Below are 22,173 nucleotides of genomic sequence, written 5' to 3'. Positions count from 1 at the left end.
AAGAGAGATTAATAACAAGTGTGATTTAGTGCAGAGAGGTCTGTTAACACATAGTGAGTGAAGAAGAAACACCCAGTGCATCATGGGAATCAGCAGCCTACACCTATTGCAGCATAAGGGAGGGTCCAGCCCTAACTATATGCTTTAACAAAAAGGAAAGTTTGAAGCCTGATCTTAAAAGTAGAGATAGTGTCTGTCTCCCCTTCACTAAACTGGAGCTCAGCCTTCCTGGACAGTCTGCTCGTACAGTGACCTTCAGGTAAAGCTAGCAGTCAGCTAGCAGCTACATCCACCTGTGAGTCAAAGAGACCACTCTCCTATTAATGCAAACTGTAAGTCTTAATACTATTTAAACGGGTGAGTTATAAAACTGTAAAGCTGCTGTGAAAGTGAAACTTATCTACACAGACCAAACAGTTTGTGCATCAGGCTGTAAAAATGTTTAGTTCTCCTGTAAAATTTTAACATGGGAGTCTATGGGGACTGATTCACTGCTGCCTCTGGTGGACGTCAGAGGAACTGCAGTTGATGCTTTTTCCTGTGCAATAGACTACTTGCACAATCACTTCCATGTTCTACTGGTCCTGCACAACTGTTTCTGGTGTGGTTAAACAATGGTGACGTTGTCCACCTGCTGCCTACAAGAGTTCCCAAAATTGAACATCACTGATCTTCATTAGATTAACAGGGTGACGACAACCCCCACCAGCAAATTAGATAAAGCATTTAAATTATGTGCTGCATCACACTGTGTATACACAACTATGAAAGTAAGAAAATGGAAATTACCTGACAAAGTAACGTTATGTTACTCCTCTATGTACTTATATTACATATTTTCTTAAACAGTGTTTTATGTTGTCCTGAACTATAGCTGGACTTTTCTTAACTAATGTCACTCTTGTTGTTAGACACCTTTAAAGTAGCATTAGTTAGTTTTCTTTTGAGATCGGTTGACATGATAATACAATAATGTAATAATGCGGCTCACTGTGGACTGGTGTATGTTGAATCAATGTGTCAGATCCTGCTCCTTCAAACTAACTGACAGGAAAACCAGGAGAAGAAAGAACTTGGCTGTTGGCTGATTGGCTGTAGCAGCTGCCTCTGGAAGGTTAAAACAAAGGGAAAATGTTACTCTTAATCTAGGAACTAGTAACATTATGCTACTTTCCCTAAATGTTTTGTAATGGTTATGCATACCATACTGTACCATGGGCTAGACAATGAGCTGCTGTAGTACACAGGTGTATGTATGTAAATGATGATGAGTCCATTAGCATGTACGCCTACACAAATACAATAACATTGCACCTCGAGCTCTAACTACCAACAAACCTCATAGCCTACCGATGACGTGCGTGCAGGTGTAAACACTTCTTCATTCCTATTGGCAGCTGACTTGGTTCTTGAAATCTGGACCACTTTATAGATGCAAGGCTCAATCAAATGACCCCTCACCCCAACCGGTCGCAGCAGATGGCCCCGCCCCTCCCTGAGCCTGGTTCGGCCGGAGGCTTCTTCCTGTTGAAAGGGAGTTTTTCCTTCCCACTGTCGCCAAAGTGCTTGCTCATAGGGGGTCATATGATTGTTGGGTTTTTCTCTGTTTTCTTTGTATTTTTGTAGGGTTACAAGACCTTACAATGATTTGGTGCTATATAAGTAAAATTAAATTAAATTGAATCTTTTGAAGGCCTATGGTCCTTCAATCGTGCCTCTAAAAATATGAATAATAAAAAATACTAACTCTGAAAGTAATTTGAGCTAAACTGATGGTGAAAATTTTCAAACCAAAACTATGTTGAAATAAGGAATAAAGCATTTTGGGAACTAAGCAAACTCAAAGTTAACCTAAATTTAACATTAAAATGTGAGAAATGCAAATGTGTCTGAAAAAGTTCAGATTTATTCTGTGGCTTCGTCAGTGTAAGGGAGCAGCTGGAGTCATCGTCAGCTCAGAACACTGAGCGCAAAACAAAGTCAACACATCTGCTGAACTTTATCAGTTTGAGTTTAAACTACAATAGACGGTGTGTGTGCGTGTGTGTGCGAGTGTGTGCGTGTGTGTTTTGGCTGCTGGTCAGTGTTTGTCACAGTTAATGAGGTCACCTGAGAGCACCTGGTTAATGGCCTCTCATTAGGAGCAGCAGCTCGTTAGTCCGTCTCTCAGGACGAACTGCAGCACAAACACTGTTACATCATCATCTGATGTTTATACCTCTTTGACCTCTGACCTTCCCTCTCCTGGACTCGCAGGTACACATGGCAAGTGGATCCATTCAATACAAAAACAAACAGCATTTTTTCATCTAATACTTTATTGTTTCGTGATCATGTTTGACAGTAATAAATGATAAAAATCGATTTTGTGTCTGATCTCTGTAGATACAGATCTCTATCTGTCTTCATAGAGATGTCTGACATCTCCCCTGTCCCTCAGAGTCCTTTCTGCACTCGCCAGTCAGACAGACGTCAGACGTTTTCTGTTCTGTTATTATTAGAGAAGGAAAAGTGCAAGTATTTAAATAATTATTAAAACTCTTTGCTGATATCTGAAGTTTTGCACGAGATTTCAATTTGATAATCTTTGAAATGTTTCTTCACCTTAAGTGCAGCCCTAAAGACTCCCAGAAGCACTCTGAGCTCCATCAGACAGGACCATCGTGAGATGGTGGCACTTTATGGTCATTCTGGAAAGGGTGAAGCCTCATCTTAAATACTCTAGGAACAACAAGTAAGTAAGATTTTTAGGGCTGAGTAAAACAATTTTAGTTTCATCAGAAGTTAGAAGCAAATAAACCATTCCTCTGCAGATGATCTGTTAGCTGTTTGACAACTACTCCTTCAAGAATTTTTGATATGAAAGGAAGGTTGGAGATTGGCCTATAATTAGCTAAGACTGCTGGGTCTAGAGATGGCTTTTTGAGTAAAGGTTTAACTGCAGCCACCTTGAAGGCCTGTGGTACATAGCCGATTATTAGAGATAGGTTGATCATATTTAAGATTGAAGAATTAATTAATGGCAGGACTTCTTTGAGCAGTTTTGTAGGAATGGGGTCTAAAAGACACGTTGATGGTTTGGAGGAAGTAATTATTGAAGTTAACTCAGAAAGATCGATTGGAGAAAAAGAGTCTAACTTAACATCAATGGAACTAAGAGTAGCTGTAGATAATATTACATCTGTGGGATGATTATTGGTAATTTTTTCTCTAATGATAAAAATTTTATTTGTGAAGAAGTTCATGAAGTCATCACTAGTTAACGTTAAAGGGATGGTTGACTCAACAGAGCTCTGACTTTTTGTCAGCCTGGCTACAGTGCTGAAGAGAAACCTGGGGTTCTTATTTTCTTCAATCAGTGATGAGTAGTAAGCTGTTCTGGCTTTGCGGAGGGCTTTCTTATAAAGCAACAAACTATTTCTCCAGGCTAAATGATGATCCTCTAAATTTGTGACACGCCATTTCCTCTCCAGATTACGAGTCATCTGCTTTAGGGTACGTGTTTGAGAATTATACCACGGGGTCAGGTACTTCTGATTAGAGACCTTAGTTTTCACCGGAGCTACAGTATCCAGAGTCGTACGTAGTGAGGAGGTGAAATTATTAACAAGATAATCGACCTCTGTTGGGGTAGCGTTCAGATAGCTGCTCTGCTCTGTGTTGGTACAGGGCATTGACGATGATAACAGTGGCTGGATTATATTCTTAAACTTAGTTACAGTTATAAACTTGGCTGATGGACTCATTTTGTTAGCAGTGAACATTCAGCTCCAAGTTTTCTCTGTGTGGATATCGGCTCTCGCTGTGGTTCTCTGCAGTCCCACAGCCTCAGAAATGTCTCTAACTTTTTCCAGACTGATCGATGTCACTGACTTTGTTCCTCATCACATGACGTGCTGAGATCTTTATCAGACAGGTCTTGCAGTAATCAGGCTTTGGAGTAACACTGATCTCAAGATTTTCCAAAAAAACTTGAGCTCATTCATGAGGGGTAGCGATAGCTCAGTAGGCAGAGTGGTCGCTAGAATAGGAAGGTCAGTGGTTCCACTGAACGGCTACCCTGAGGTACCCTTGACTCAGGTACCGCCTCTACACAGCACCCACTGCTTCACTGAGTGAGTGGGTTAAATGCAGAGGACAAAATATCCCACGTGTGGGACTCTAAAGGTTTGGAAATAAAAATGATTTATTCAGAGACTCTGAATCAATCTTCTATGTAACGTGTTCTGTTAAAAGGTTTGGAAAGTGTTCATGCTTTAAACATATTTAAAATGTCTTACAGACTCTTGCCTGTATCCATGGAAAGAAACAGTTTTTAATGCAACAACAAAAGTCTTAACCCTGAACAAATCACAACAATCTGGTTTTGTGATAAAGATTTATTTGGTATCTGTGAGTAACTACAGTCGTAGTGTTCTCATACATGTCATCTGCAGTTCATCAAACTGATATATATTTATAAAAATTAGAGAAATATAATCTACATACATCTAATACAAAAACAATCAGCCTAAGAGTGAAGTCACTGCTGGTCTGAGGTGAGGAGGGTTTAATAACCGTGAACAACATTAAGTGCAGGCGACACCTTTAAGAAGACAGATGCTCGAAAGATAATAATAACAAATCTGTGCATTAAATAATCTAAAAATAAAACATTCTGGAAACAAACCACCAAACACACAAACAGGTCAAAACATCATCGAGACAAAATCACACACAAACACACCGTGACTTTTCAAAACACGTCTTTGGTTTCAGACTGAAACTTAACGAGGCCGTAAAGCTTAAAGAAGTGGATTCACCAACAAGCAAACAGCTGGAATGTGCAACAAAAGTAACGACTTTGACGCAGAGGCACAAAGATCAGCCGGAGACGGCGCCGCGTGCTCACACGCGGTTATCTGCTGGCTGCTGTCAGGACTGTGCTGCACAACCAAACATGAAGCCTCGGCATGGAAAGATATTTCCATCTTTAAGGCGTCTCTGATGTAGAGTCTTTCATTATGTTATTAATCAGAATACTTTATGATAAATGTAGAGATCTTTAACTTTTGCGGATGGAAACAACACATTTGTAGAAATATTTATATAATCTCATTTTGGCTGAGCTTACAATACGTGGAGATGTATCTGGTCAAAAATCCTGCATTCAGGCAAAAATATGAATATTTACAGGATAAAACGTTTTATTGTGACGTAGTGAGAAAAGTACGATTATATCTGCAGCTCATGAAAAAAGGCTCAAATCTTAAATTGTAAAAAATCAGATTACTGTTGAACTTATGGTTGGATCTTCTCTCATCTGTGGGACTAAATGTTGCTTTGATTGGTTGACACCGAGGTAAAATCCTCTCAGCTCGTGGTCAGAGCTCGCAGCAGGTTTTGTCCCTCGGTATGACAGACGTCAGCAGATAAAAAAAATCACTCCGGCTGCTGTTCAGAGTGACGGCGCTCTGAGGCTCACAGCGTAAGGCCGAGTCGACTTGAGCCCCCTGATGTCTTTTGTTGAAGCCTGCTGTCAAAGTCGCAAATAGAAAGAAAAGAAAGAAAAGTGCTCAAACAGAAGAAAAGAGCCGAGCTGTCAGATTCAGCGTTTCCCAGCTGAACGCATCGGCATCCTCAGCCTCTTACTCACAGAGCTGCTCACGTCAGTGTCGAGGCATCTAATGACACAACTGAAGGACTTCATTACCCAGAAATCCTCTGGGGCAAAGTGTTTACTGAGCTCCGATTAAGTATGAAAAACTGGACCTTTTCTACTTGTTTCCAGCTCTGTATGATCTACAAGGTTCACAGTTCATAATAATCCTTCTTTAGCTTACACTGGGCTGCGGCTCTGTCACCTGCTGTTTCTTTAAGGCCTCCCTCCCTAAAAGCACTTCTGATTGGCTAACTTCTGGAAGCCTGCAGAGGGGCAGCCGTGTATAGAAATGAGTGATGAGATCAGCTCAGTGTGGCGGCAGAGAAAAAGGACATTGGTTTGTGAACCAGAGCACGCTGAAGTGTTTTTATACGCCTGCTGGTCACAAACCCTGACAGTGCGTCAGTGGAAGGAAAAACCGAGGAGGTCCTCTTTAACACGGATGATTGGATGATTGATCAGTATCATTTTGGCTGGCCAGCTTCAGCACCAACACGATAAATGACTTCTTGCCTTCAGCTGTCATGCACAAGCAGCTTTTATTCACAGTTCGCCCTCCACTGTGGTGCAGCTCTGTGAGTATTCGGCTCATCTCCGCCTGCCTGCTCTCCACCAACTGCCTCATCTTCTCCCTCCCTTGGACTCCCACAGGGAGTGGGTCTCACATGGACGACCTCATGGTTGACTTCAGCTGCAGGAACTAGAGCTGCCACGAGTCTTTAAAATATAAGCGTGTTTATAAGGACTGGGATTAGAACGCACTCTTGGTCGACGTTTGTGTCAAACAAAGCTGAAACACAGTCCAGGCTTTCTGGCCGTATTCTCACAAATTATTTAGGAAACTGAGAATAATTGTAGCAGGCAGAGTGTTGCAGTAACACAGCTGCTGTGTGACAGTGTGTGTGGCAATCATCAAACATGAAATCATTTCTCAGAGCAGACAGGAAATCACAGGCATGAGTCCATGTATGCTGAGAGGGCGGAGCCTGTGTTCTGCCTGTCTGAAGGAGGTGTGGTTTAGCACAATATGGTGCGAGGCTGAAGTGGGCAGTTTGAAAAGTATCAACATTCAGTGAGTGTTTACCACAAAGTTCTTATATGCTTCCCCACACGGATCAATAAGCCACACCCACACAGATTTAACATCCTGAGCCCGAGAAAAATATATAATGTGACATCAGAAACACGCGCAGTGTAAGAACCACGCTGATTATTTATCGTTAAATATTTTTAACGCTCAGGACATTAAATCACTTCATCCATTTACTCCAATGATCCCAGGAGGCTAAAACTTTAAGATCACGACTCATTACTAAAAAACAGAAACACAACAAAGCCTCATTAAAAAATCTAACCTGGCTGCAGCTCTGCACACGCTCAGTGCTTCAAACATAAGTGCTGCCCTGCTCACTAAAAACCAAACGCGGTTTAATCAGAATGGAAACCTTCTGCATGTGAGGACAGGTGTGGCAAATATTCCCCACCTGTCCTCCAATCAGAACCTTCTCTGTGGGTAAGTTTCCTGCTCAGGTCCAACAGGTTGAGTGGGAGAGATTGTTGCTCATTGTTGCCTCCTCCTCTCCCTGTGGGAGTCCAGACAGTCGCTCCATTATTCCTCCTCTTCCTCCTCCTCCTCCTCCTCTCCAGCCATCACCTCCACCAGCAGCTCAGCTGTGCAGGTCGCCTCCCCCAGACTGTTAACGGCCTTCACTGTGTACTTGGCATCATCGTCTCCTGAGACCTGCAGATTTATACGACAGATATGAATCACATGCTACCTTAATTATAACCTATCACATTAATTCTGCTTCATGTTTCATGTTAAATGATTTCACTGAATTTAATGTTGATGTCAGCATGTTTCTGTGTTATGTTGTATTCTAAGAGACACTTAAAGGTTTTAATTGCTTTAAATTACATCAGATTTAAGTGAAATACATCAAATTTCAATAAGACTGCTGATAATTATAAAATATAAAAGGTTGGGCCAGTAAAACTACGAGGCACTGCCTGGGGCTGTTAGGTTAATATTACTGATATTAATGTCTTCATCATAACGATGTGTTGTTTTCATCAAAGCACAGGACAAACTCCACAGTCCTCATCTGCTTGCTGTCCTTCGTTGCAGCCGCCACAAACTCACTCATTCCCATGCAAACTTAAACATGAAGGTATGCACACGTGCAGAAAAACACGTGAGCTCTGCCTCATCCAGCAGATACAGTACTGCAGTTACTCGATAACTAACCAACACCAGGCCCAGTCCATACTTAGACTGAAGTCAGTATATCTGTATATCACCAATCTAATGCATTTCAGTACAAGGCTACCTAAGATTTACATGACCTCTGACCTCTGAAATGACTAGACTGCAGTTTCCTTCCTCATCGTAGTCGATCTGGAAGTGTCGGGTCTCTTTGATGGGCTGGTCGTCTTTGTACCACACCACCTCTGGATCAGGATAACCTGCAACAGCGACCGTTTCTTTATTAAAAACCATGTTTGCTATTCAGTTGTTACTAGAAGGAAGAATCATTAAGACGAATGCTTAATCAGACTCTCCATCAGGTTTGGGCTACAAACATCGTTGTACCTTCTATCTTGCAGTCAAAGCGAGCGGCGCTGCCCTCCACCACCTCCACGTCTTTGATGACAGTGCTGAACGTCGGCTTACACTCTGTTTTCTGCTCGTACTCTAAACACTCCAGGAACTGGTTATCCTCTGGAAACACACACATGCTAGTTTCACATCTTAGTGAGGACATTCAGTTGACATAATCCTTTCCCAGCCCCTTACCATAAAAATGAAAGCCTGACCTTTAACCTAAACATAACCTAACTGTAACTTTGAAATAAGTCTCAAAAATGCCTCAAGGTTTGTGGGGAATTTGGACCCCAAAAGTGACTGTTGGTCCCTACCCCATGCCAATTTGTGGTACCCACAATCACATTTAAACACACAATCCTTCATCAAGCATAATTACTGTGTCTGTGGACAGACTGTGACACAGACACGTAAAGAGCCTGTAGAGACGAGCAGGAACCTCAGACATGGGCAGGCCTTTGTAACTGTTGGCAGTCTGTCTGCGACTGGCACAGAACTGATGCTGCTTCTGTTCTGGTCTTTCTACCTTCAGTGGGGGAGCCTTTCTTGGCGCTGACTCCAGCCATCATGGCCATGGATGACAATCTGCCGATGGCTCGAACAGCGTGACCCGTTTTCTACGAAGAAGAAGAAGAAAGATTCGCAACACAAATACAAAGACAGATGCAGCGACTGAGGCTATCGGTCGAACTGCCAGTGAAAAAACATAAAAACATCTATTTGGAAATATTTTGGCTTGAAAAGAGCAACAAATGGGAAAATGAAGGACTTCCATGAAAAACACCCCAAACAAAAATGAGTTGTACGTGTGAACGGAGACCTCGGCACTTCCACGCTACGACACTTTGACCACACAACGCCAAATCTCACTCGATGATGCACGATGTCTGTCTGTGTCTGTGAACAAGCACGTCCAGTTGAAACGTGCGTGCATTCTCCGCATGGTCACTTATACTGATTTGTGAATAAATATATCTCTATTGTCCTGTGAGACTCTTGGGTCTCTGTCTGTCCTCGTGTTTACCTGCCACTTCCTCCTCAGGATGTACTTCTTCATCCTCTCCTTGGAGAGCTTCTTGGCCTTCATGGTGTTCGTGTCCTGTTTCAGCCAGGGGTGTTCGAAACACTGCGCGCAGGACAGCCGAGCCCTGGAGATGGATCGGGAACACTTTACATGAGCTAGACTTCAGGATTATTAATACTGGCACACTTTCTCTTACATAACACTTTCAGCTCCTGGTTTCCAGTTTACCTACTAATATGGTTTCATGTAACACACTGATGATGCACTAGGTCTTACTTCATGTCTTTTTTCAGCAGTTTGGTAATGAAGTCTTTGGCATTGTCAGAAATTTCATCGAAGGCTTCGTCCTCAAAGTCCCAGGTGGCTGAGGTCACATTGGACAGAGTCTCGTTGTCATTGTCGCCCATAAAGGGAGACAGACCACTCAGCCTGAGAGGACAAACCCACGACAACGTCAGCCAAACTAAATCAAGCCAAAACAAAGCGTGCACAGATTGTAGCGGGCAGCTCTGCACTAACAGTATATAACAGATGACTCCTATGCTCCACATGTCGGTGGGATAGCTGATGGGTTCGTAGTTGATGACCTCTGGAGCCACAAACTCTGGAGTCCCGAACAAAACCTTCAGAGTTCCTGCGTTTTCTGTGGGAGGAAGCATCGGCCGTGTGATCACAGACAAGCTGTTTATCTGCTGTCGTTCCACACCCGTCTAACAGAACTCAATGAAAATCAGCGATTAAGTTTAAGGTTACCTAGCCGTCTGGCGAGGCCGAAGTCAATGAGTTTGATTTTGCTGCCCGTCTTGTTGATGCACATGATGTTCTCTGGTTTGAGGTCGAGGTGCACGATGCCCTGTTTGTGGATGAAGTTGACCCCATCAATGATCTGCAGCATGTATTTGATCACCTCTCTCTCCGTCAGCTCAAAGTCTTCATCGATGATCCGCTCAAACAGCTCCCCGCCTGAGATCCTGTAGACAAAGCCAGGGAGGAGGTCTTTGCTCAAATTACAACAGAACACATGGTGTTAAGTTATTTATCATTTAAAACCTTGTTTTATTTGTCAGTACGTTGCAATACAATCCAAAAAAGTTGCTTTCGTTCATCTGGATGAAGCGTTTATAGTGGGAGGAACGTTTTGTCACTCACCCAAGTGACAGGTGAGTCCTTACCTGGATGACTGAGCATGCATCAAGACATCCACACAGGTATACAGCTGTAACTGCAGAAACACTGACCCCACAGGCAAAGATATTAGAGTTTTAATGCTCCGCTCTGTAACTGTGGACAGAAAGCCTCTGATGTCTTCTCTTTGCTTCTGGGAGGAACTAAACTAAACTAAACTAAACTTAATAACTGTAACAGCTTTGACATCATTTATTTCTCAGAAGTTTTACTTTATTTAATCACAGTAAACTGAATATATTTACATTAAAAATAAACAACTAAATCCAGAGATATTAAACATGGTCCAAAAGCTCTAGAGGCCTGGTAACGAACTAATGATTTGATTCAGGTGTGTTGACACAGGGTGATGTCTAAAACCTGCAGGACACCGGCACTCGAGGCCTGGAGTTGCCTTCCCCTGGTCTACAGCCTTTAACAGCGCCACCGTGTGGACATGTATGAAAGATGTTTTTCTTTTCTTGAGGGTTAGAAGACAAAACCATATTTCTGTAACGAGGCTGTCGCAGTAATGAAGCTGCTGAGAAAACGTTATCAGATCTCAGAGGGCGGATAAAAAACAAAACCTGACGGTAAACGTCTCGTTTCCTGCGCTCCATCAGTTTGGATCATGGCAGCAGATAGTCGCTGTTTACTTCATTTAGATGTTTATCTGAGGAAACATTCTGCAATAAACACTGAACGTTTCCCGTGATTACGACAAATTATGAAGGCCACTACAAATTAGACACTCATGGAAGAGTTCAGCTGCAAATTTCAGCAGCTGAACAGTTTTACGAGAAAACAAGAAGAGTATATTGCTCCATCAGCTCTAAAATCAACAGAGGAAATAGCTGCCCTCAAATCCCTCTCATGTCTGCTCACAAACTTATTTTCTGATACTTTGTGAAGCAAAAAACATCTCAAGTCCGTTTACAGACCGGTCATGTTTTAAATCCATGTACTGAACAGACATTTACTGCCTTCCATCCATCAGAGGCTGAACTCATCTGTGACTCCTCACCGCCAGCTGCAGTGATGTAAGGAGATGTGATGGATCACTTACATCTCCAGCACCATGACGATGTCAGACTTGCCCTCGAAGGCGTCGATACACTGGACCAGTTTGGGGTGATGGAGGCTGTTCATGATGCCGATCTCCTGCCGGACGTTGTCCTTCTCCTTTGCAGAGTAGGCTTTGATGAACTTTCCGGCCCAAACCTTCTTTGAAGACTTCTCCACCAGCTTGAAGACCTGACCGAACTTCCCCCTTCCATGCAAACACAACACTGTGAGAATGTCTACAGAGCTTAAGGTGCATGATGGGAAATGTGAGCGCAGACTTACGTTCCCAGCCTCTCCTCCACGTCGTACAGGTCCTTCACCTTCATGTCTGTTCTGATGGTCACATCTCTGTACTCCGGCTCTTTCTCTGAGTCTGACACACAGGCAACACACAGAGGTCAGAGGTCACAGACACGGGAGGACTGAAGATGTGTGAATGCTGTGTGAAGGTTAACGAACATCTGTGTGGGTATACAGTTAGTCATGTCATACCTTCATCCTCCTCCTCTGGCTCCTCTTGGTTTTCTGTTGGACGAAGCAGAGTTAGTTCAGTTAGTCTGGTTAGTTCATTCCTGATCACTGAGATGCAGTTTAGTTTGATTGGTTTAGTTGGTTCTGGTTTAGTTACAGGTGAACAGCTGGAGATAGTGGTGGACCAGGTCTTTCATTAGGAATCATCATGGAGCAGCAGACTTGTGATGAAATCAGACCAAATGTTATGTTTTTTTTAATCACGACCCTCTCGTTCATCTTCTGCCTCAGCAGCTCATGATTATGAAGCTTAGCTCAAGGGCACTACCGAGACTTTAGTGGCCTAAAACCAGCAACCACTAAAGTCAGGAACTGGGGTGAGATTATCATGACCACCTAGACCAACAGAAACTCCAAATCTATGATGAGTGACCCTACCAATGACCGGAACATTTGGAAACAGTAGATCAGGATTATTTATGCACATATATAAACATAACATGTACCAACTGTCAAACTGGGTGTTTGTTACACCAGTGAGGCGGTCCTGTCATATGAGGAAAGTACCTTAACTTACAAAGCATCCTGCATCACTATTTATGTTTCTGTTGTTAACAGTGAGATTTGACTCATCCTCCCATTTATCAGATTCCTAAACTTGTGTTTCTGGCATTAACAAACTCAGATTAACTGAGCACAGCAGGTCTGTTTCACGGGACATGAATTTGTAGCAGCTTCCCAATCTCTACAAAGCAGCAGTGGTTCCCAGTACCCACTGGCCTCCCTTCATAACATCCATTTGGAACCAAATGAAGAGAAAACTCGTCTCGGGGTTCTCCATCACTCCAGGTTAAAGACAGCTTTATCCATCCAGATGTTTTTGTGTGAGCTGCACAGTTCTGTAGCCACGAGCTGTAATGATTTCTGGTGTTCAAAGCATCAAACATTCATTTAAAAAACTGAGCAGCAAGCTTTCAGAAATCCTGAACCGCTTCCTTAAAACATGCAGTGAGCTTGGCTAAGGAAGATGTTTATGCTTACATCCCACCACAAGCCTCTCATCATGGACACGTCCTTGTTCAGACTCATTCGTTTGGCAGACGTAGTTTGGCAGATAGAAAGTAGTTGCTGTGTTGACGTGTGATGAATGATCCCTGTAACCATCAGGACTTCAAGAAAGTTCTACATGCATCACCAACAACTCAAGGAAGGAACTCAAGGAACAACTCACCATCAGTGTCCACCAGTCCGACAGTCACAGGTTCAGATTCGGCGCTCGGCTCTCCGACTCCGTAGATGTTCTCTGCCCGGACACGAAACTTGTACTGCCGATCTGGGAGGAGGTTCTAGAGACAAACAGACACTTTACCGACCCTTAAAACAGTCCTTTAACTGAGCCGTGCTGCGAGAGAACACTCACCTGTACGTTGTAGGAGGTGCTATTGCAGGACACCAGGTGTTTCCACTGCTGCTCCATGGAGTCCCAGATCTCCAGTTTATAGGACTGCACGGCGCTACCTCCATCGTAGGTCGGCCCGTACCACGACAGCGTCAGGCAGGACCGACGGATGTCTGAGGCCGCAGGAACCTTTGCTGGGGGGTCGGGTTTATCTGAGGAGGGGCGGGGATAGATGACGATGAACACAAGCTGAAAATATTAAAGCTGCAAAATAAATGATTTTTTTTTCTGCAGCTGATTCTTTCAGGAATCATTAAACAGGAAGTGCAGACGCTGCTGTCTCACCGACGATGGTGAGGTTGAGGGCGGCTTGTCTGAGGCCGTAGCTGTTCTTCAGCTCGATGGTGTAGCAGCCACAGTGCTCCTGCTGCCCGCTGCCGATCGTCAGCCTGCTGCTGCTGTCGTTACTCTCGATGGAGATGTCATCTGACCCCTCCTGGATCTGAGCCCGAGACCGGACAGGCAGGAGGACGCTTAGACAAACACTTAGACGTACCATAGCCTCAGCCTTAGTCTCTGTGTGTGTATCTCACCGGTTTCCTGAACTTCAGCCAGGTGCAGGTGATGGGCGGAGCTCCAGAAAACTTGCAAAGGATCTCCACTTTCTCCCCCGCCAGAATCTTCATGTCCTCAGGGAACTGCAGGATCTGAGGAGGCAGAGCTACACACACATATCAATAATCTATAATCAATAACAGGAGTCATGCATTAGAGACCATAAAAGATGTTCCTTTAATAATAGTGTGTGAACTGACTGTGATCAACACTCAGTTGTGGAAAGAGGAAGAACAAAGCCGTCAGCAGACTCCGTGTTCTTTCTATTTAATCTGACAGGAGCTGAATGAAATCAGCAATCAAAGCAATTTCTGAATGAAAATTTCAGCAACAGCAGCTTTACCATCATCACATTGCTCCAAGGCACTTAGGCAGAATTTCATTCAGAACTGCAGCGCCCCCTGCTGTCAGTCAGGCATTAGACTGACTTTGTTATACTTCAAAGGCAAAGAAAGAAGTTTTACCTTCATGACTTTGCAGTTTTTGTACATCTCTTTTTTATTATTGATTGATTGTCTGACAGTCCAGCTCTAAAGTGACACTAAAGGATCAATCAACCTGCTCTTCCCTGCAGGAATAACAGAGACAGATACTAACACATGGGCTGTGTCCCAATTCAGGGTCTGCAGCCTTAAAGGCCGCATTTTAAGGCCGATTACATCACAGCGATGTGACGAAGGCTGTCCCAATTCAAAGGCTGCTCGAAATGCGGCCCTCAAATGCGTCCTTCATTTCCCTGAATTTTAAGGATGGGTCGGTGTAGACTTCGTGGCCCAACATATCCCAGAATGCATAGCGAGGCGGTGGGTGTGGAGTAAACTTTAAGTAAGTACTGAATATTATGTCACTTATTTATGTGCGAATGTTTAATAACGAAGAACATTAAAACATTACTGTTGGCCACATGTCGGCAAAGTTATGTGACACTAGTGATGTTTGTACTTTCAGCATTAACTTGGTTTTAAAGCCTCTACTTCTAAATATACATATAGTCGACCTTCATCTTACAGAGAATCTGATGATTTTATGGATAATTAAAGTCAGTCATATATCCACAAACACAACAAGCTGAAAGTCAGTGATGCTGCTCGGTTTGCAGTCCTGAATATCACGGCACAAGCAGGATTCACTGCACTGTTAATGTTAGCTATGTTATATTGCTGCCTCTGTTCGGTGGTGTCGAGCCAAACGGACTTTAACGTGTGTTTGAACGAGCTGACGGTTCACTCGTTAAGCTGAAAGAAAGATGCTTTAATCACAGCAGTCACACGTGTCCACTGTACCATCTGGGAACTCTTCTTGTTTAGCACTCATAATAACACTAAATCCTCCTGTTTGTAGCAGTGTGTACACCTGAGACTGTCACCTGTCTGTCTGTCCTGCACTCTCTCTGTTTCTTTCTCTCTGATTGTGGAATAAAAGTATGAACATGTATTTATAAGTTACACTTGTGTTTGAATCCTGCAGCTTATCACACATTTGATTTCCATGTGTGACGACTGCAAGTGTCCAGAGTGAGGACAGACTGAGGGACCCACTGCTGCACATCATCTGTGAGGCTTTGCACCCCTGATGATCCACCAGGACTCAGCAGTGTGTGAGGAAGAGGAGGAGGAAGAGCCAGCAGCAGCTGACAGATGGAGAGAATAGACAAACTGTTCCCTGTTTGTGATGGACTGCTAGGAAAGTTTAACATAACTAACTGTCTGTCCTGAATCAGTCTTATTAGGTAATGTTCAAATAATTTGATCATCCAGTGTTTTCAGTGTGGGAGAAAGTACTCAGGGCCTTCAAGTTACACACCATGAAAGGCAGCAACAAGTTTAATATTCAGAAACCTAAAGTATGTATCAGCAGCAAAATGGAGCTAAAATAAATGTTTGTTTCAGTTCTATGAAGCTTTGAGTATTTTGGATTAGTAGCACTGCTGTGTTTGTTGCATCATATTGCTGTAATTGTTTATATGCTTTATATATTCTGAGGTAAGTTGATCTATAGTTACATCATATTCTATAATGATGCTATGTGTTTGTAGACTTTCTGCCCAGTTTGACCCATTTAGCAGAAGTCAGCCTGTTTAAGGCTCTGATATCTATTCTGTATGACTTAAAGCAGTTATGACATGGTCTGATTTTCTCACCCAATAAAGGAATATTTCATATATCAGTCTACTCTTCATTCTATCAGAAACAGTTATCACAGCTCGTACATTTGCTTTTTACACATATATGTAAGCATTGAGCCAAATGTAGTAATGCCAACATACTGAAGGAACAACATTTGTCTCTTATATATAATACATCTATATATACACTGTCAAAGATACTTGAGTGTCTTTGAGTGAAGATTTAAGGTGATAGGAAATATGAATAGCTGCAACTTGTATCTTTACTGAAGCTCAGTATTTGACACAGAGTTCATGTTCACTGCTGTAATAAAACATAATGATTAATATAATAACTGTAATATTGGCCATATTATATTTACATTACTATAGTAAGATGACTCAGATAGCTCATGTAGAAACAAACAAACAAATGAACAAAAGATTTTCTCCTTCATTTCTGTCAAACAAAGCTGTATGAAACGTTTCCAGCTGTTAGTATAATGGTTGCTAGGCAACCTGGGCAGCGCGACGGAGGCTAGACCGTCCCATTTCACAAGCCTCGCACTTCCGGCCTTAGCGGTCTTTGAGTACGCGGCCCTTGTGGACCGTTAAGGCTGCAGACCCTGAATTGGGATACAGCCATGTTGTCCAGAAACATGCCCGCCTTTCCCATAATGCACCTGTCTGAGCAAGACGTCCCTGCCTGGTAAACATGATTCACTGCAGGTGAGTCTCACCTTGTTTGGGCGGAGTTTTTGGAGTTGGCTTCTTTATTCTGGCTTCACCTGAAACAAGAACACAACAGGCGGTCAGACACTTGAACCAGACGTTCAGACGAGCTGTGATGAAGAAACGTGTGGCTGTCATTTCACAGCTGAATCAGATCTCCTGGAAAACACGACGACTTATTCATGATGTCTTCTAAGCACCTCAGAGCCTTTTCAAAATCTCTGCAATCATCCAAGCAACGAATATTGTTGTACTGCACAAACTGAGCCCTGGACCAGATGATGCAAAGACCCATGAGGGTGCAACAAATTCAATAACCTCATTATGTTACTCTGGAGCTTCCCAATACCTCTGCAACTTCCACAGCGACCTCTAAAACCTGCCTTAACCTGTTAAGACCGCATGACACATGGACAGAGAATTTCAAGGTCTAAACATCCTTAAAACTGTTCCTGGCAAGTGTTCAAACAACCTTTCAAGACCCCTGAAACCTTTTTAAGGAACTTTCTTAAACTTGAACTTTAACAATAAACAGTAAAACCTCTTCCCACAAAACCACCCCTGAGACCTTTGATAGCCCCCAAAGACCACTCTGACAGGACTTCTGACATGTTCATTTAGAATATTTTTACCACCTCCACAGAAACCTAAAATGTGTCAGTAAAACAAGGGGATAGCTAACTTCACGGAGACCATTAAACACATTCCTGGTACTTCTGGGAAATTAGTAACCATTCTTTCTTTCTTTCAGCTTTAATGAACTTTAAAATCTCCACTGGACCCTCTCCACGGTCCTCTGGAGCATCTTTAAGACCTTGGCCACCTCCAACTTTAAACCCTCCATAAACCTATTCAGGAGCTCTGAAACAATCTCCTCAGTAATCCTGCAGACTTCCTCTGGAACCTTTAAAAACTCCAGAGATGCCTCATCAAGTTTCTACCACGAGACCTCCGAAAACAACTGAGCAGACAGAAACACCTCCCTGCACACACTGTGTCACATTATTCTTCCTACCTGCAGAACAGTAAAGCTTCATTAACACTACGTTTCCCATCAGACACTGCACACAGACCTGGTGACACTGAAACGCATCACACTCACAACAAAGATGAAATGATGACACTGAAGTGAGGACAGTCAGTGCAGAAATGTTCCTCATTTAGAAAAATCACACACAGACTGAATAAAATATGCAGGAAATAAAAACGTGAATGTGCAACAAGCACATTTGAAACTAAGTGAAGAGTATCATACAAGTACAGACACGGTTTTCCTGTCTGCTTTCACATGTGTGTCTCACATCGTCCTGCTTTGTTGTGAAGCAGAGCACAGCTTATACAAGCCTCTCTGAGTGTGTGTTCATGAGGCTGTTTGCTGTTAGTCTTCTTCTCTTTTAAATATTTCTGTCATCAGCTGCTTTTCTTTTTTAGTTTAAGGAACTTTGTCCTCACAGAACATCTAGTAGAGGCAGGAGGAGGAGGAGAAGAATGTGAGATAGACGAAGAGCGTCTCTGATGACCGTACATGGACAATCTAAAAATAGTTTCGCTGGATGCAGGAAATAGTTCCTGGAGTTTGTTTTTCTTGTGATGGCTGCAGATGAAGAGGATAGAAGAATCTGTTCACGCTGTCTTCTTTCTTTGTTTCTTCCTTCACATGTTTAAGACTTTCCACCTGACCACACCACAAAGTCTGCTGTTACCATCAGCCTGGAGCTCAGGCTCCGTCCTTCCAGCCTCGCTGCTTTGGCTCTGTTTTCCTTTGGAAACACAAACACGAGGATTTTCCAGCACAAACTTATTTTTGCTCTCACAGAAACTCACAAAACAAACTTGAAGCTGCTACAGTCGAAAAAAGCAGCTGCTCGCTTCACGCCCCAAATAAAAATGGTGGATGTCATCAAGTCGCTCATGGCGCTGTGACGTCCTTAACACCGGCCAATCAGGTCCCAGTGACGTAGTGACATCATCAGAAGGTCAGCACAAGTTGCACGCTTGGCTGGTTTTTGTTACTTGTCTGCAGAGAATACACACACACACACACACTTACACAAGCATACGTTCACACCTGCTTTGGAAGCAGGACGGTTTGTGTCTCCTGTCAGTAAAGCTTTAAAACGAACCGCCTGGTGAGCCGAGCCTCTCTCTGACCGACACTCCAACTTTCACTTTCATGTGTGAAGCTCTGACCTTTGAACCCCAGTGACTGTCTGAGCTGCAGAATCAGACACTGAACCTCAGTAAGAAGCTGATGAATGTGTCGCAGGAAACACATTCAGTCTGAGCACTCGACAGACGATAACGTGGCCGCTGTGTGCAGACATGAGTGTGTAACCGCTGTGTGCAGACATCAGTGTGTGACCACGCGAGGCTTCAGTATGTACAGCAGCCCCCCCCCCCATCTGTCAGCAGGTTAGTATGAGAAAGCTCATGAGGAAACACAAACAGAAGCTGAGCTCTGAATGTCAAACCGTCCTGACAAAGACAGACAAGCACAGGTCTGCAGCTTTGATATTAATCAGCTGACGGTCAGAGCTGCACTCTGATTGGCTCCTTGCTCTGTCAGTCACAGGAAGCACTTCTGTTTTTACTTCTGCAGTGAAAGTGAAGAACTCAGTGTTCCTGTACACGCCGTCCCAAAATATCAGCTGCATACCTGCTGACACGCCGCTGCAAAAAGACCCTGAAAACATCCCCCCAACCCCCCGACCACAGGGTTTTAACAAAGTTTAGCCCCGCCCACTCATAGCTGCAGACTAAACTGACAGGTGAGCGTGAGCAGCACCTGCAGCAGATGGTTAGGACAGGGAGCAGACTGTCCGAACCTCCGTTTGTCTTGTGCTCAGTCTTTACTGTAACTGTGTTTCAGGGTGGAGGCTGACACATGCACGCATGCTGCACCGCACAGCCTCCACCCTGCTGCGTGTCTCTAAGCTAACGTGGGCCCAGCAGGCGGATGAACGGCTTCACTCGACACTTCCACGCTTTTAATCAGCACGCAAAGTAAAACAAAGTCTGTCAGAGCACGAGAGTCAGAAACCAGGCCTTAAATGGAAGTGGGAGAGGAGCAGCGCCCCCTCCGCCTCCCCAACATCATCACCCCCCGTCCTTCCTCCCTCTGTCTGCTGCAAAAAATTTGAGGTCTCCGAGAAGTGACTGAAACCAAAGCAGGAGCCGAGCTCCGGTCTGAGAAACTCTCCACTCATGTTCAGGTAGATTCAACTCTGAGTCTGTTCGCATACATGTGAACAAACAGTTAAAGGTCAGGGGTCAGCGCCGTGGAGAGGGTTTCAGCTTTGAACGCAAGAAAAGTGTCTGTGGGCCCGACTCCAGAACTGAACCTCGGAGATGTGATATGAACACAGAACAGGACATCCATCCACAGCAGTGAGCCCACTGAGGCATGCACACACACACACCCACACACACACACACACACACACACACACTGAGCAGGAAGGATTTAGAGTTGGATCATAAAGATAAGAGCAGATTTTCCACTGAGGGCTGCAGACAGAAACATGAAGCTGCTGCATGTCAGAGTATTTTTGTATGAAGTTACTGTTCAAGCACTCACACATCAGCGCTGTGCAGATACGGAGAGCATGAAAACAACAAGAAACGTCTCATCCAATAGGAAATGTTTAACCCTTTCATTTATTTGTATCTCTATTGTTTCATGAAAGAAACATTTTGGTCACACAACACAATTTACTCAGAGTGAATAATTACTAATCATAGCTTTGACTTAAACTGTTAGTACAGCCAGGAACTTTTCTACAATATGTTCCTGTTTAAAACCCAAAATCTTTCATTAAGATGAAACTTTTAAAAGAGCAACAACACTTTCTTTTATTCTGAAGAGTGATCTTAGGATTTCTACCAAAGTAAGACTTTATTCTCTTTGCATACAGAAACATTACGACCAATCAGGACACAGCTACAAACCAGCTGACCAATCAGGACACAGCTACAAACCAAACAAAGTTACTACTTGTAACCACAAAGTTGTTGTTTGTAGCAGAATGTGTGTTTTAGCCCACCTGTCTGCACAGTTTGTTTCCAGGTGTGACTCATTCATGATGCACAGGTGTGACCCCTGCAAGGAACGTCTCCAGGGTGAACATGTTTATCATCTACAGGGGGAGTGTGTGTGTGTGTGCGCGCGCATGTGCGTGTGTGTGCATGCATGTGCGTGTGTATGCGTGCATGTGTGTGTGTGTGTGGGAAGCAGCAGGGCTGATGGGAAACGTAGTGTTAATGAAGGTTTACTGCTCTGGAGGTAGGAATAATAATGTGACAGTGATGAAGGAACTGATGTTTCCAGTGATACACAGAGACCCTTTAAAATAGAAACACCCGCCTGAGTGTGTGTGTGTGTGTGTGGGAACCAGTGATCCCAGCCTGCAGCTCCTTATTGGGACAAAAGGAAAGAGGCTGCTGCTGCATATTTTGGAAACTCACTCTCTGAGGTTGGAGTTGCCTTCTTGGACTTCTTGTCGGCCGGAGAGTTTTCAGCCGGGTCTGCAGGACACAGAGAGACAGAGAGGGAGGAGTTAACACGTGCACTCACTCTCTGAGAGCTCCACAGCCGTGAACCCCAACACTAACATCAGAAACCCTCCGGCAAACACTGAGCGTTCACCTGCAGAAAATTCATATTTTATTCAAACTGAAAAACAAAATGTGTGTTTACAGAACTTAGACATTTCACATTCTGCTCTACGACATGACATACATCACTGAGCACATTCACTGAATGCTGCGTGAACCCAGAGAGGGTGTTTGGTAACACGCCGCTCAGTGAGACTCAGCAAGACGACAGAAGTTCAAGTCAAGTCGTCTGAGTGCAGAAAAATGCCACCGGCTTTTTGTGAGGGAAACCAGCGCGGTGCTGCATTCAGGGACGAACTATCAAAAAAGTCACTGCTCAGACTCAGAGAACCCAGGTACGTAAATAACAACCAGGAGGCATACACATGTAAGCGTGCACGGGACTCAGTCCAGCCTGAGTTAAGGTCCTTTCACATCGGACGCAGCACAGCGCTGCGCTCTGAAACCCATTCATGTCTGTTGTTTGCCTCGTGCAGTAACAGTTTTCCAGCTGTGCCAAGTAAAGCGCAGCACAAGCACAGGTGCAGTAGAGCGCAGTACTCGGTGTGTCGCACCTTCGTCCTACCAATAGAAACTAAGCCTACAGCTGTGGTAAGTTCAACTGCACAATGAAGGAAAGCGTTCTGTGCGTGTCTGAGTTCGGTGAACTGTTTGTCACAGGTTTACGTGCACGTACGAGGAACTGCACAGCTCTGCAGAGGGAAAGCAGCGTTCTGGAAACGAGGCATTCTTCACTAGT

General features: G+C 43.8%; 1 protein-coding gene across 2 annotated transcripts in view; it reads right to left on the bottom strand.

Annotated features, from left to right (window-relative positions):
* Nucleotides 1-4,364: 4,364 nt before the first annotated feature.
* The window catches only part of mylka (myosin, light chain kinase a), a 46,657-nt gene continuing 28,848 nt past the window's right edge, over nucleotides 4,365-22,173 (bottom strand). For both annotated transcript variants that reach the window (XM_087830262.1, XM_087830261.1), the window contains 17 exons: nucleotides 21,285-21,344; nucleotides 16,829-16,876; nucleotides 13,963-14,090; nucleotides 13,715-13,871; nucleotides 13,391-13,581; nucleotides 13,202-13,316; nucleotides 11,992-12,024; nucleotides 11,782-11,872; nucleotides 11,501-11,704; nucleotides 10,024-10,241; nucleotides 9,790-9,913; nucleotides 9,547-9,699; nucleotides 9,271-9,394; nucleotides 8,773-8,863; nucleotides 8,235-8,363; nucleotides 7,995-8,107; nucleotides 4,365-7,382 (listed from right to left, as the gene is read on the bottom strand). In XM_087830262.1, coding sequence (XP_087686388.1) covers nucleotides 7,251-7,382; nucleotides 7,995-8,107; nucleotides 8,235-8,363; nucleotides 8,773-8,863; nucleotides 9,271-9,394; nucleotides 9,547-9,699; nucleotides 9,790-9,913; nucleotides 10,024-10,241; nucleotides 11,501-11,704; nucleotides 11,782-11,872; nucleotides 11,992-12,024; nucleotides 13,202-13,316; nucleotides 13,391-13,581; nucleotides 13,715-13,871; nucleotides 13,963-14,090; nucleotides 16,829-16,876; nucleotides 21,285-21,344 — 2,111 coding nt within the window. In that variant the 3' untranslated portion in view covers nucleotides 4,365-7,250. The remainder of the gene's footprint in view (nucleotides 7,383-7,994; nucleotides 8,108-8,234; nucleotides 8,364-8,772; nucleotides 8,864-9,270; nucleotides 9,395-9,546; nucleotides 9,700-9,789; nucleotides 9,914-10,023; nucleotides 10,242-11,500; nucleotides 11,705-11,781; nucleotides 11,873-11,991; nucleotides 12,025-13,201; nucleotides 13,317-13,390; nucleotides 13,582-13,714; nucleotides 13,872-13,962; nucleotides 14,091-16,828; nucleotides 16,877-21,284; nucleotides 21,345-22,173) is intronic.

The sequence above is a fragment of the Neolamprologus brichardi genome, chromosome 16 (assembly GCF_056152115.1).
Source record: "Neolamprologus brichardi isolate AB-2024 chromosome 16, ASM5615211v1, whole genome shotgun sequence".
Taxonomy (NCBI): domain Eukaryota; kingdom Metazoa; phylum Chordata; class Actinopteri; order Cichliformes; family Cichlidae; genus Neolamprologus; species Neolamprologus brichardi.
This window is presented reverse-complemented; position numbering and strand designations above follow the sequence as displayed.